The sequence below is a fragment of the Panthera uncia genome (assembly GCF_023721935.1).
Source record: "Panthera uncia isolate 11264 chromosome C1 unlocalized genomic scaffold, Puncia_PCG_1.0 HiC_scaffold_3, whole genome shotgun sequence".
NCBI lineage: Eukaryota > Metazoa > Chordata > Mammalia > Carnivora > Felidae > Panthera > Panthera uncia.
The window spans coordinates 43,245,496-43,260,724 of NW_026057584.1; the positions used below are offsets into that span (position 1 = coordinate 43,245,496).

The window sequence follows — 15,229 nt, forward strand, 5'->3', positions numbered from 1 at the left end:
AATCACTCCAATAGGTATGACCAACTCGATATTTAATTGATAATGCTGTTATTCCTTTTTTTGCAAAGCAACCAAAGGAAATGAAGTCCAGTGCTGGAAGCAAAGGAAATGAGGTACAAAATGATTTCTACAAGATAATTATTTTTAGGAAATAACTCTATAATATCTTATTTTTACAAAGCTTTTAAACTGCCCTTTATAGTTTTATGTAAAGTCAAATTCATGTTTCTCTGGTTACAAACGTAAAGCTGGATAAGTGCAAACAGTCTAAGAAGTTTTGTCTTAAAGAGGAGAAAATAGAAATTGCATATAATGATACCCTTTTAAAAGAAAAACTTAACATTTTGGTTCACATCATTCTAGATCTTTATCTATGTATATATTACTTTACAATATATGTACACATTGTTTCATAACCTGCTTTTCCCCCACATAACAATGTAAGGTGAACAGCTTTCCATAACCTTAAATACTCCTAGAGAACATCACTTAAAGTGCCTGCACTGAATTGCATTTCACAGGTGTGCTGTAATGTCTTTAGTCAGTTCTCCCTTATTATAAAACATCTTAAAATCACTCATTTTCCACAGATAAGAGTTAAGTCTCAAACTTCATGACATATTATATGAAAATCAGACGTGAAAAACAGCCCTGTTACTTTATGGTATCAGTTACCTTGCCTTTTTACTTCAGGCTTGTGTTCCACTGGATGAAACTGATTAACAGAACAAACTGATGCCATTCCAGTATTTACATTTGAGTCAGTAAATGACAGAGTGGGCAAATCCTGGGTTGGAAGTGGCCTTGGGGATCATGTTTTGTTGGACTAGATGCTAGGACTAAATATACTAAAACTAAAACGTATTTGGAATTAGAAAGCCTGGGTTTGAGAGTATTCTGACAGTGACTGAAAATGTGACCTTTGGCAAATGATCTGATAGCGAAAATGTTTTCCTTTTACAGATCAGGGTATAATGCCCAACGCTCTCTGTTCAGAGATGCTGCATATGCAAGATCATCTACACAATGCAGTTGTAAAATAGTGAGGCTTATCTCTGGTGTGGTTGATATGGATTCAATCTCCTGGCTTTATTGTCAGTCACAGCCTCTATGAGAAATCTCTTGGAATTATTTGAAAGGAGAAAGCACCTTATAAAATCCAGCTTTCAACTGCAATCAATCTAGCTCTCCCCGCAAAACCGCAATGATTGACCACAACAGGTTTAATACACTACGTTTTCTCTTCCAAAAATTCTTCATTCTCTTAATGGCTTAGAGAGCATTTGCCAAATATTACAGCCACACCAAAGATGAACTAAGCCTTCCTCCCAGGGTAAGCCTTGTCTTAAGCCAGAGCTGCAAACGGGTCTCTACCACCCAGATACCACAGGAGCAGAGCTTTTGAGTTTAAGGATATTCTAGTAAACCGGAAAGTAGAGTTATTGTTCTGACCACATTAGCACATTATAAATAAAAATCTATTTCACACATCTCACTGGAATTCTGGACCGAGCTGCAAACACTTCAAGCAGCATAACATCCTTGAATAGTACTTGCTAAGTGTGAATAGACGAAACACAATGCTTCTTAACTTTTCTTAAGTAAAACAGATCAAATGGAAATAAATCTAAATAGTCAACTCTCCAATACGTTGTCATCTTTATAAATGTAAAATCAAAATCTTTACCCCGGTTTCCTTAGAGAAGAAATCTAAGTATATCATCTACTACCGTATGATAACCAAGCAATGTCTTATTAACACTGTCTACTTATATTACGTCGAATGAATTTCCTCTTATTTTTGGATTAATAACAAAATCGTACTGTTGTGTCAGAATGATTGTATTCTTCCTTTTTTCCCCCTAAGTTTGCTAGAGCAAGAAAATTTGATTTAAGCTATTCCTTGAGCTCCCCCTGTTGATGGAATTGTAATATGACTCCTAGGTACATTTAAAATAAACCATAGACCTGAAAGTTGTTTTATGTACTACGGGAATAACTGAGAAGTCACAAAATATACCAAGTGGGCTCAGAAAGATGGGCCAAAAAGAAAACAAAAAAAAAAAAACCCAAGGGGTTGGCCAGGCAGTAGGAGTGATCAAAGGAAGTCAGGAAAGAGCCTGGGGAAGATCTAGTGATAAAATGGAGTTCATAAAGTCATAGGGCCAAAGATTGTAGTAATCAAAATGTCAGGAAAACAGGAAGGTAGGATATGATACCTCATTTTCAAATTTCAAATAGTAGTTGTTCCTTATCTGTGAGCACCTGCAGCAGGAGTTCACAGCCCGATAAGAACTTATTTAACAAATCCTCCTGTGGCATTTACTATATACTGGGCACTAAGAGCTTCACTGACATTGATTTATGTAATTCTTGCAACAGTGCTATGAAGCAGATGCTATTAGTGTACTTATTTTAGTTAGGGAAACTGAGGCACAGAACGGTCAGGCCAAGATTCAAAGCATGGCTCCCATATCCATGCTCTTGGCCACTAGGCGATGTTGCCTCTGGGATCGGAAGATCTGCCCTGGGAGAAGCATTATCGTTTGGCACTGATCTTTGTCCTCCTCCTGCCCCTTACCTCATCATGTTCCCTCCGTTTGCTGGGATTCCAAGAAGGGAGGTCTTTGCAGGTGTGTGAGGAGCATCTCATCCTTTCTCTACTCCAGCCGCTGCTGTTACTGTTCTCACTGTACCCACCCACGCAGAAATCACGTAGCTACCTTAGCCAGAATCCTTATAAAGTTTAGAAGAAATTTAAAAGAATTCTTTCTCAGAAAATGTTGTTTTTGACCTCTCCCTTATGTTTAATGTGCATCAGTGGGGGGATGGAAATAGCACCGTGTTGGGGTCTGCCCCCTGTAGGCAACTGACCTGGCTCAAGCCACTTACCCTCACTAACTCCCAGTTCCTAATCTGTAAAATGGGCATCATGTTGATCTGCACTTAGAGGGTTGTTAAGAGGACCAAATGACATGGTATGTGTGAGAATCAACTGTGATGTGCTGTGCTGTGCGATAGATGTCTGCTATGGCTCTTCCTGATCAGCCCTCCAGGCTGCCCCTTTGTAAAGAACGGGTATTTACACGAGTGGAGAAATGACTGTAAAGATGGTACCTGACAGGACAAACTGCTGATCCTTATCCTTCTCTGCCCACTGCCAAATTGCTCGGCTGCAGATGTTCCTTTTCTAGGGCCCGTGAGCACATCCTTCTCTGGCCCCAGGTCCCTGAAACCTCAAAGCACCACGTGTGTGTGCCCTTCTTATAGGATCACATATCTCGGGTTCCTACTCCCACCCCACATGTCCCCACCCCCTGTCTGATAGGCACGCGTGCATACACAGACACAGACACACACACACACACACACACACACACGGGGCACACATGGGGCCCCTCAGTTCTGCTTTTGTGGTTGTCAGAACTTGGACTGAATGATTACTGAATGATTGAGAACAGACCAAGATGTCATGAATGATAGTTTCCCCAGGGGCACCACTCCAGGCCTCCCTAGCACCCCCATGCCTCTTTGACTCACATTATCCAAAAAGAGGTGATCGGTCTGGTTGTACAGGGATCCTGGCTATAGGACTGGGTGAAGGGAGGAAGTTGCATTAGACCCATACCGTTCCAGAAGGACCAAAGAGGTACCTTAGAAGTCACCTCCGGATTTTGGGGGGCGGGGGAGGTGAACGGTGGAGCTCTGGGTCCCCCACCCCTGTTTTAGTCAAGATAGCTCTGTTTTATATATTTTACAGGCTGGAACCCAGATGGAAAATTTCTTTTCAAGAATGTGTTTCAAGGTTAAAAAAACATTTGAAAACCATTGGAGTTAGACAATTTCGGAAGCTTTTTTGACTAAGGTTCTATAATCTGCAAGAGCGCAACATGGCATAGGAGCTTTACTTTTTTGAAAAAAAATGAATTTAATTTCAATAATTTGCTTTGGAACTTCACAACATCCCTTGGGAAATCTGTAGACACACTGTCACAGAATCAAGGTTAACAATTACTCCTTCTTTCTCCCACCTTTGTTCTTTTCCTTGGAAGAACCACTGTGAAGAAACAATTTCATCACCTCCCAAGTGGCCAAACTTGGAAGGCATCAGTTCATCCCTATACAATAAACATTCCCAGGAAGGAGACTTTCCCAGAGGTCCTTATCTGGCAAAATGCTGACTAGAGAGTGATTGTTGAAATGTGGAAACTGTTCGAACAGGAAAGCTGGAAGTGCAGTCTCTTGAGTTTGCTCTTTGTTGGTAGGCTTTAACTGATAAATGACAGTTTTAGTCTTAGACTGAGGTGTTGGGTAATTTTGTTTATGTGGTGGAAAGTCATGAAGCACAAAGAAGCCATTAGCAAAGCCTGGGTGACTTGAGTTTCATTGAACAGAGTAGCCAAACAGATGTTCTTTCAAGGTTCAGGGTTCTCAGACACAGATCCACTACTCACACGCCAACTAGCCCATGCATTGTCACAGGAAGTTGATTTCCTTCTGAACAATTTAAGAAGTGGCAACACTTTTTAGAAGAGACGTCAGTACAAGGATAACACTAAAAACGTTAACTTTTTATGTGGCACCCTCACACAGTCCCCTTATTTTACTGTGTGAGGCTGAGATTTTCCATCTATTTCTTATGATTCTGTGATTGGGGTCTGTATCTCCTGTGATTGTACCATCATTTCCCCTTTTATCATTGTTTCCCAGCATCTAAGCCAGTGTCTAGCACATGATAGGTAGTCAACAAATACACTCTAGGTGAATGGATGATTGTTTTCTATTCCACGTGGTCTTCCCCATGAAACATTATCATAGACTGTGGCTTGTTAAGAGATAAGCAAGGAATTTAGGTGAAAATTAGCTTTATCCCAGTCATATTTTCTTAACGGAGGTTTCCTGTCAAGTCAAAAGCCATAGCTATTTGTTAACATAGTCTAGGTTTCCAGGGTGTATTATTTGGCACTGAGCAGAGAAAAGAAGAATATGGTGACATCTATACCTACCTTTCCTGAGGTTGTGTGTTTTTTTTCCAGATGGAGCCTGGTCAAGCTATTCTGCCACTTTTCCAGTTTCTTAGCAGATTATCCAGTGTGTACACTGGACAGTGACTTTACACGTACAATAAAGTCAATCATTTATATTTTCAGTGCCATATAATATAAATATCATAAATATGGATGTTTTAAATCCATAATCATCTCAGCTGATTAGGATGGCTTTTAACACAGCCATTAATGGTGCACGTTCTCCACAATGTTTTCCCCAGTCTATAAAGAATAGACCCTGAGAATGTGAAATTGAATAGCGTCCCTGGCTTGGACTACACTGATAAAGTAATAAAGACTTTGACCGATGGCCATGCAAGCTTTGAAATTTAATGACGCTTCCTTTTGTCAGAGCACTTTTCTCCAGTCATGTGTATTGTGTGTCAGCTTCCTTGCTGGATTTCATTCTCAGTATGCCTCACAACGGCATTAGAGGTTTTAATTAATCATTAGATATTAGTTTGAATCACTGAAGAAACCTCTCACCATCTACATTCCAGTTCAGTAAAGTAATAACCAAAGCACGAAGCCTTTTCCCAATGTTAATGGACAACTCTAAGCGTCATTGCTCTGTCTGTGGAGTCCTGGTTTCTCACACTTTGGATTGTGAATACACAGGTGCCATAACACAGAGATCTGAGGAAATCATCTATAATCATGAATAATTATATCATATTTACATTTAATTGTATAAATTAGACTATAGAGGCTATTAGTATAGGGGATGGATAGGACCTCATACTCAAAAAGGCTCCCTTTAGCTGTCTGCCAGCTGTGCCCCCCCGCCTACTGAGAAAGATGTCTGTGGGATCAAGGCAGGGTGATTTCCCAGAGTCCCAAGCACAGATGGCACCACCAATGCAAATATTTCTAGGCACAAGCAGAGGCCAGTGGGCCACGCTAGTCAGTGAGGTTTCTCACAGAGGTGGAAGTGGGGGTAGAGGGAATGGGCAATGGTCCAGATTGGCTCACCTCTCTCCAGGCCACCATGTTCCAGTGGAACTTTGAGGAGTTGAAACCTGGCCAGTTAGGTAATATGAAAGGTTAGATGTCAAGGCAGGAGGCTATATCATATATCAGTTTGTTAATTTGATTTATAATGGTTAAATGTTTAGACATATGGTATGTGGGTCTCCATCTGTGCTTGCCTCAAGCCTCTTAAATGTTCTACGCAGGCTTATATCATCCTGTCTGCCATTGAACTTAGTGAGAATGTGAAAGGCACCCGTTAGTGAACCTGAAATTGTGGATTCTTCGTTTGTCCCAGGGTTTGCATAGTGTAAATACCCTATATAGGGCAGTGAGATTCTCTGTTGTTTAAAAAATATGGGTTTTGTTCAACTTGGTGCCTAAACACAACCTGACTCCTTCATCTCATGCTCAACCGAAGAAACAGCAATTTATTTATTTCAAGACAGGAGAGGTTTGGGGGGAAAGTAGCTATTTCATGCGTTGGATGTCCTGGGAGTAATTTTAGGGATGGTCTAAGGGATTTGTAAGCAAAATTTCCATTAACATAATTTCTAGTAACCCAGTAAGAAGCAATCCCATGAATCCAGCTACCTGAAGACAATGTGAGATATCACACGGGTCTAACCCAAGGGAGAGAGGAGTCTTTAACTTTCTGCTTCCTTTTCAGGAACAAATCCTAAGTTTAACATTCCTCATTGTCAATAAAGTCTTCTTCATGTAATTGTCCTTCATATCATCATATTAGAACTATTTTTATTATTTGAAGCTTAATACAAGAAGATTCCAACTTGTTATTAATACATATTTAATATTAGATCATTTCTCCTAAAGCTGATTCTGCTGCCTCCAATCCTACCCTGAGTTTCTAGTCTCAATAATTCCACTTCTGTTTACAGGTTCCCACAGGCTTTTTTTTTTTTTTTAATTGTTGAAGGCTTTTATACCATCTCCAAATTTTCCACAACTCTTTTGAGACTAAACATAATGTGGATACAGCACATTGAGACTCGTGGCCTCACAAATTCCACCCGAGGTTCTTGTTAAAATGCAGAATCTGATTCAGTAGGCTTAGGATAAGGCCAAAGATCCTGTTTTTCTAACAAGCTTTTATATGACAGTGCTGCTGGTCTTGGGAACATAGCAAGGTGCTGTAAGATTTCATCAAGGAAAACAGCAATCTCTGTCCCACTCTTTCCCACTCTAAACCCACTTTTCAGAGGTGATCATTTTTTGAGTTGAAGTATTATACTAACATCATACTAGCATTTTTTGAGAGAAAGAGAAAGAGAGAGAGAGAATCTCAAGCAGGCTCCATGCCTGGCACCGAACCCAATGCAGGGCTCAATCTCATGACAGTGAGATCATGACCTGAGGAAAATCAAGAGTTGGACTCTTAACTGACTGAACTACCCAGACGCCCCTACCATTTCTTGATTTTTTTTTTAAATTATATATCTGACTCCTGAATTCTTTCTATAAAAGGTTAAACTATGGCTCTTTTATACCAGATCTCCATACATGTAAATTTCCCCCCACAGTATCATTATATAATATATTTTGGCTTAGTCAATATATTCAATGTTTACATTACTATGAGTATATAAAAATTATTAACAGCTGACCATATATCATAGTATAATTGTATTTCCATTCTTGTATTACTTTTAATTTTCCCTGGATTTATTAGTTGCCTCAATTTTTTTTATTTCATCACTTTATTTTATGTACCTGTCACTAAAATAGCCCAAAACCTTTCTTCAAAACTTGAAAACTTTTTGCAATATGGCCAAACAACTCAATCTGAGTTTTTGTTTTTTTTCTTTTTTCTTGGCAACATCCCTCTGAGAATCCTCCATCACTTGCTCTAATTTGGGCTGATTGCCCTATGATTCTGTGCACAATTATTTTTTTATTTTTTGGGTTTTTTTAATTCCTTTCACCATCATCCTAGGAAGTGCATTTTCTACTTTACTAGATATTGAGAAATTATTCTGTAAAGTGATGTTACCAACTCCCATCAGCAGTGTATGAGTGTTATCATTGGGTTATACTTTTGATCTTTTTTCTATTCCATTTTCTCTATTAGTTTTCTGGAATTTCTGCTAGCTTGTTATTGGAGTTTGTGTATTAATTCTTTACTATCTTTTCTATCCTATTTTTTTTAATTTCTTCATTTTTTTTGTTTTACTTTCTGGGACATTTCTTTCACCTTGTTTCCAGTCCTTCTGCTGACTTGTCTACTTCTCTTATTATATTTTTAATTATTAATTATTATTTTCTGAATGTTCCTTTTGATAGAATCTTAGTCTTGTTTCACTGATGTAATACATTTGTTACATCTTTAAGGATATTAATAAAGAGCTTTAAACATCTTGAAGAGCTTTTTAGTGAATACACACACACACACAAAAGGAGAGAGAGAAATACAATGAACCTTCCATTTATACATCACTCAACTTCAACAATGATTAACATTTGCCTGTCTTATTTCATCTGTTTTCCCCCTATATGCACACTTTTTTTTCTGGAGTACTTAAATTCCAGATAGGATAACATCTTACTCATTGATATTTTGGTAGGCAAAACTTCTGGATAAGAGGTTTTTAAAAACCTTAACCACAGTACACTTAACACACACAAAAAAACAAAAAAAAATGGCAATTTCTTAAAATCTTTCCTTAATAAAACTCCATTATTCAAATTTCTCCATTTTCTCAAAAAGATCTTTTTACAGTTGGTTTGTGCAAATCAGTATCCAACTGATGTCCACCCATTATGATTGGTTGATTTGCCCCATTCTTATGCCATTTATTTGTTAAGCTAATGTATAAAACTGACCCTGATACATTTTTTGTAAACTCTTCATTTGCTTTTTTGCAGTATCTCTTTTCTCTGAGTTCTTTCTTGTTGATTTTTGTATCAATATTCATGTAACAGGTTTTGTCATGTTTGGTGATTGTCAAATGTTTGCTATTTAGGAGAAAGGCACTAAAAGTCTGGAAGCTCTATGTGCATGTTGGGAATTGTAGACTTAAGGGTGATTATTAGGACCTGAATGTCTTATTGGGGGCCCCCAAAGGCAATGTCTGTAAGTTGTCTCCTTGATCGTGTCCACTTCCCAGATGTCTTTCCTGGAGATGTCAAAGAAAGGGGCACAGACTTCTTCATAGACTTTTACAGGATCTTCCTCTTTTCTGCATTGTATCTTATCCCTTCCCTCAGTTTGGCCTTGGATCTGAAATGCAGATAGCCTCTCTAGTTCCTCTGATTCATCCACTCTAGACAGTAAACCTTCTGTCCCACTCCAGGGACAGGGAGGGGTGGGGACCTCATTACATGGGTTCAAAATTACTCCCCTGTTCAGCCCTCTTCACTCTCTGGCCTCAGGGCCTCAATGCTTCCAACCCCTTGTTCTGAGAGACACTGCCCCTCATTGCCACCCTCACTCCATACTCCCCCACCTCTCATTGGGCATCTAGATTATAGTTTTACTTTACTAAAAAGTTAACAAAACTTATTGCAGTTTCTGGAGGGAGCAGAGGAAAATACATGTTTTCCACCTGCCATGTTTAACCAGAAGGAAATCTTGCTTTCTTTTTAAATAAATTAATTATGATATTCACTTGTTTCTGTTATATCTACACACATATGCCTCACTTTTATTAATAGTTTGTAAGTTGAAAGGACTAATTTTTAAAAATTAAAAATAAATAATTATTTGTCTGCACTTAAACTGATAAAAATATGCTGGAATTTTGAGTCAGAAGTTAAATTGTTATGGAGACTTAAAATCATTCTGCTTGTGGAAATGAAGATTTCTCACTCTGTATAATACTCTAAATAACTTCTTCAAATAATAAAAGGGAATGTTCCATAATAGGGAATGTTTAGGGCATTCAAGAATGTATTAATTTGTATAGAAGCAGGCCTACTAATAGATAGCAGGAATGCATTTGGAAGATAACAACTTACTTCTTTCTTCCTTAGGGCTGTCACATGGTGACTGAAGAGCTTCATTCTATAACCTTTGAAACACAGATCTGCCTCTATGGCCTGACCATAGATTTAGAGGTAGGTATCAATTAACTCTTTGTTAATAATATTTTCAGTAATTTGTTGTCATTTGTAGATGAAAGCTGAGTCTTTTATAGGTTTTAGTACATTCTCTTATTTTGTTGTTGTTGTTGTTTTACTTTGGAAAATCATTATGTCAGTTACTAATTAGTCAACATTCTACTGTTAGAATGTATACCATTCTAGTTAAATATAAATGATAAAATCTCATGGGCATTATCAATTCGATACAGATTGAATTTCTTACCCATATTGCATGTTTGCTGGTTCGTTTTCTGGACTCTTCTGAGTCATGAATACTCAGTGGAAAGCCTTAAACTATGTCACATAGTGATGTATTTTCAAAATTTTAACCTTTACATAAAATCCCTCAGAAGGAAGGTTTTTCTAGCGTAATGAGTAAAGACAAATGATAGGAACTTTAACAGTGCATTGATTTGATTCTCTTGTAACAGTCACCGTTGTGCTCAAAAAAGGAATAAAGAAAATTCTGAGGATTAAATTGAACATGACTGACTCTGAGCTACTTGAAGGCAGGACATCATGACTTTGTCACTCCTTACCAGTGACTCACTCAATGTCTAGCACATAGTAGCTGTTCAACATCTGTCGAATAAATGAATGAACCAGTGCATGAATGAACAAACACGGTTTTACACACCCCAGATACGATCTTATTTGTCGGATGTATTGTTTTAAAGTCCTGCCTTTCTTTTGTTGTCTTGATGAATGTAAATTTGTAAAATGTTTCCATAAATGCCTTCCTCATCTCTTTTCCCTAAACTTCTATTTCTGTGACCTCTTAAGCTGGGTATTTTACTGTCTACAAAGATCTAACCTGTTATGGGGAAGGGACTAACGTAGGCTGATTGGTTCCACACACTATCTGTGAAAGCCTGTTTATTCCATAAGGTTGAAAACTCTGTACCAGTGCTACTAGGGTGAGTTCCACAGCAGACCAGGCAGCTATGTTTCTCCAGAATTGCTCACCTCTCCATCTTCTGCAGTTAAAACGCCCCATATTTAGTACTGACATTAATTAGACTGTCAGATCATAACTTGAATATATTGACCATTTCAGAGATAAATTTAAAATTAAATTCTTTAAAGTAACTTATTAAGAGGAAAGTTGCAAAATCAATACAACCTCTAATTAGCTGCATTTTAGTCTATATATATGAGAAAATATAAATATTTGTATGATGTCAAGGGAAGATATTGGAGAACCTAACTGACCAAGCAGTCTGAAAGAATTCCTGTTTCTATGGCTCCATTCATCCCTGTACTTTGACTCATACATGCTCAGAAAGTGCCCGTACCTTCACAAGTCATTTTAGTATCCAAGGCAGTGTAGACACCAGGATTAAAGGAGTGGAGCTGCCTTGAGATAGCCCTTCAGGGGACAGAGTCAAGTATAAAATCAGTGCAAGGTGCAACTACCTGTAATAACAGTGCTTTTTTTTTTTTTTTTTAACCAGACCAGCTCATTACCTGTGGTGATGATTTCCAATGTCAGTCAGTTACCTAATGCTTGGGCATCCATCATTTGGTACAATGTGTCAACCAATGATTCCCAGGTAGAGTCTCTATTCTTATTTCTCCTCCTTTAATTATATTTGATTTGTTTTATTGTCAATAAAACCCATATGCATCAAAAGATATATATATATAGATAGATATATAGACATGAATTTTGAATATGTATCCATATATCTATATATATGAAATTTGGCATGACTTTTTGGGTTATTTTATTCCAGAACTCCAATATACTTAGTTGTATGAATCCTCTCTCATGTTATATTTAAAGCAATATATTCTGATGTGCTTGGATGCTGGGAAGGTTCCATTTAGCAAAACTGACAGACAGGTATTTGTTCTTCTGAGGGTCTGGTCACCTTCCAACTATGTGCATCACAGAGACTTCTAAGCCCATCCTGTGGCTCTGTTAATTGGGCTTGGGGAGACTTCTTGGTCTAGAATTTAGTATCTGACTGCTGTGTTTACCTCCTTACTTTTGGCCACACCTCCAAAGAGACTTTTCTACAAACGTAGAAAATTGGCTTCCAAATAAGTGACTAGAACATTAACCAATCTTGCCTAACCTACCCTCCGATTATAAATATTTTCAGGTTGATTATAGATTTAATCCATTCTAGGCTCAAGTTGGGTTTTAATGCCATCTGGTGGTTATTTGAAAAATAGATCAAAAAGTGGCCCTAAGTTACAAAGCAAGCCCAAAACAGATGCTCTTCTTATAAAGACAACCAGCGAAGGGAGTGGCAAAAAAGATGAGTCAGCCCTTCCCTTTGCTCCATCTTACAAAACCTCAGTGTTGTCCTGGAAACCACCAAGGTCTAGAGAAAATAGGTCAAATGTAAATAACATTTCTTCCTAATTCAAAGCAAATATTCACTCTTAAGGGAAGAATTTTTTTTACCTTGGGTTCTAGCAACAAGAACAGACATAATGAGTTGGCTCTAAGTGTTCTTTCTCTTTTTTAAAAGTGGGCCTAATAAGGAAACAACATGGAAAATGACTCAGCCTTATTCTTTCTCATCCTCCGGTGCCCTGGCATCTGAAACAGATTAACTGTAGAGAGGAAACAGATAAACTGTAGAGAGGAAGGCTGCACGGGGTACATGGTACCTCGCTTCCTCTCAGGATAATAGTGAGAACAGGACTCATTAGAGAAGCCGCCTGGTCTTTAAAGCCAAGAAGAGCCTACACCCCTGGAAATAAATGCCATTTCCTGTTGCGAGCTACACATATTCAGAGCTTTTCATTCAACTCCAGGATGTAGGAGGGAAGATGGGTCACTTCTTTGTCCTTGGCACAGTACTGTTGCACTAAGATTTCCTCAGCATCCTTCTTCTGTAAGAAAGCCACCAAAGTTGTCATACTGACCATCCCAGATTCTACTCTGCTCCTGGATGAGGAATCTGGAGATGCAGATCATATATAGCTCCTAAAACTTGGATGCACAGCCTACTTAGAGTTCAGCATAACAATGAACTCTGGTTCTCTTCTTTATTCTATTCTGCTTCAAAACCCAAGCTCCTATACCTTGATTATATTCTATGCTTTTTGGTCATTTATCCAGACACAATTTTCTGGTTCAGGGGAAACTGCTTTTCCAGAAACTCTCTCTCACCATTCCTCCCCTTCCTATCTCCCACTCTTTGTTGGTGTTGGGTGCTGTGTCTTCTTCCAGTCCCATTTTCTGAAATCTCTTGGATTGATTCTTTTTCTTGCTGCCCAGCTTAGTTTCCGCTCACCAAAGGCCTTCTCCCTGCACTGCACTAGGTTAGTTAATTCTTGCCCTGCTACTCTCCTTAGGACATCTTTTTTGGCTTTCACACCTTCTGCTTCCCAGTAATCTGAGATAAAGTCTTCTCTTTCATTAATGTTGACCCAGTTCCTGGTACAAGCAATCTTGTTTGCAGTTAATCACACAGAAGATGCTGCTGTCCAGATCAAAAGAAAAGACTACTTTATTATCCATAAAACAGGACTCAGGTGAATTATGAATTCATAGTGTAGGGTCACCTTCTTTAGCCTGAAACTTAACCATTTTTGTGCTGTGGGATGCTTTGTTTGTTCAAGGTGTAACTTGTACCAACCCGTGATAAACTAATAACTTGATATAGGTTTTGTTTAAGATTATTAGTTCAGAAAAGAGTATTTGTCCGATGACTTGTTGGACAATGTTAAGTACTTATATGAGTTAATTGATAGCCCATAGTCTATGGAAATTTAAAAGATGCCCAATTATTCTTTCAAGGATAGATGGAGCCATATATGTTATTGGACTCAAAGATTAAGGAACTCTTTAGGAAAAGACAAAATCGGTTCAATTAAAAAGCACAACAGAAGTGCACCTGGGTGGCTCTGTCGGTTAAGCCCCTGACTCTTGATGTCAGTTCAATTCCTGATCCCAGGGTCGTGGGATTGAGTCCTGCATCTGGCTCTGTGCTGAGCATGGAGCTTGCTTAGAATTCTCTCTCTCTTTCTCTCTGTCTCTGCCCCTCTCCCCCACTAATGCTCTCTCTCTCTAAAAATAAAATAAATCCTTTTAAAAAAAGCAGTTCAAAAGATACCCCAACTTTAAAAAACTAAAGAAGTAAAAATGAAAGGCACAAGAGAGATGAGACAATATTCTGTATTAACTTAGATTGGCATGAAGAGTTTAAAACAGGAACTTTATATATTGAATTATAGTGTGCTCAATGTAATTAATGAATATAATCATCATTAAAAACTCTATTTCAGAACTTGGTTTTTTTTAATAATCCTCCGTCTGCCACTTTGAGTCAACTCCTGGAAGTGATGAGCTGGCAGTTTTCATCATATGTAGGTCGTGGCCTTAACTCAGATCAACTCAATATGTTGGCAGAGAAGCTTACAGGTGAGAGCTGGTAGATGTAGAAGACTTGGCCTCTGTTTTGGGTACTCAAGTATTTTAGAGAACAAGGTGATATTACTACTACTGATAATAATAATAATGATAGTCATAATTTATTGACTGTCTACCATATTGTGAGGCACAGAGCTAAATGTTATGTTTTCTTTCTTCAGAAAGGGTATCTCATTGTTTTCTACATTTTATAGATGAGGGTACTTAGTTTCAGACGTTAAGTGACTTGCCATGGCTGCGTGGCTAGTACACAGCAGAGCCAAGACACGGGCCAGGTCTGTCCAGGTCCAAAGCCCCTTCCTTTCCATTCCACTCTCCAGTCTCCAGGGTGTTTCTGTGCCATTTCCACTGAGTGTGATGTGAAGCCTTGATGGTGCCTTGATCCTTCACGTTAATATCACAATGGTCATTAACAACTGGACAATAGCTGATTCCAGGACCAGGGAATTTACTAGAAATTCAAAGCCACCCATGCAATACTTAATCCTCCGTATCAAGAAAGTTTCAGTTTTGACTAGTATTTTTTAAACTTGCAAAATAGTCATTGATACTTCATATAGTGACTATAGTGTAAGATTTTTCTAAAAGAATTTCAAAAGATATCTACATTTTGACAAGTCTGGGTGAACACATTTAGCATAGGATTTGTATGCATTTCTAGTTAAAGTAGGGCCAAAGATGGATTTGAGCAACAGCAGTGAAATCGTGTGTAATTTGG

The 15,229-nt window shown here is 38.3% G+C and overlaps 1 protein-coding gene across 15 annotated transcripts in view; it reads left to right on the forward strand.

Annotated features, from left to right (window-relative positions):
* The window catches only part of STAT4 (signal transducer and activator of transcription 4), a 113,306-nt gene that overhangs the window by 92,012 nt on the left and 6,065 nt on the right, over positions 1-15,229 (forward strand). For all 15 annotated transcript variants that reach the window (XM_049615290.1, XM_049615292.1, XM_049615291.1 and 12 more), the window contains 4 exons: positions 69-113; positions 10,008-10,091; positions 11,573-11,671; positions 14,367-14,502. In XM_049615290.1, the coding sequence (XP_049471247.1) occupies positions 69-113; positions 10,008-10,091; positions 11,573-11,671; positions 14,367-14,502 (364 nt within the window). The remainder of the gene's footprint in view (positions 1-68; positions 114-10,007; positions 10,092-11,572; positions 11,672-14,366; positions 14,503-15,229) is intronic.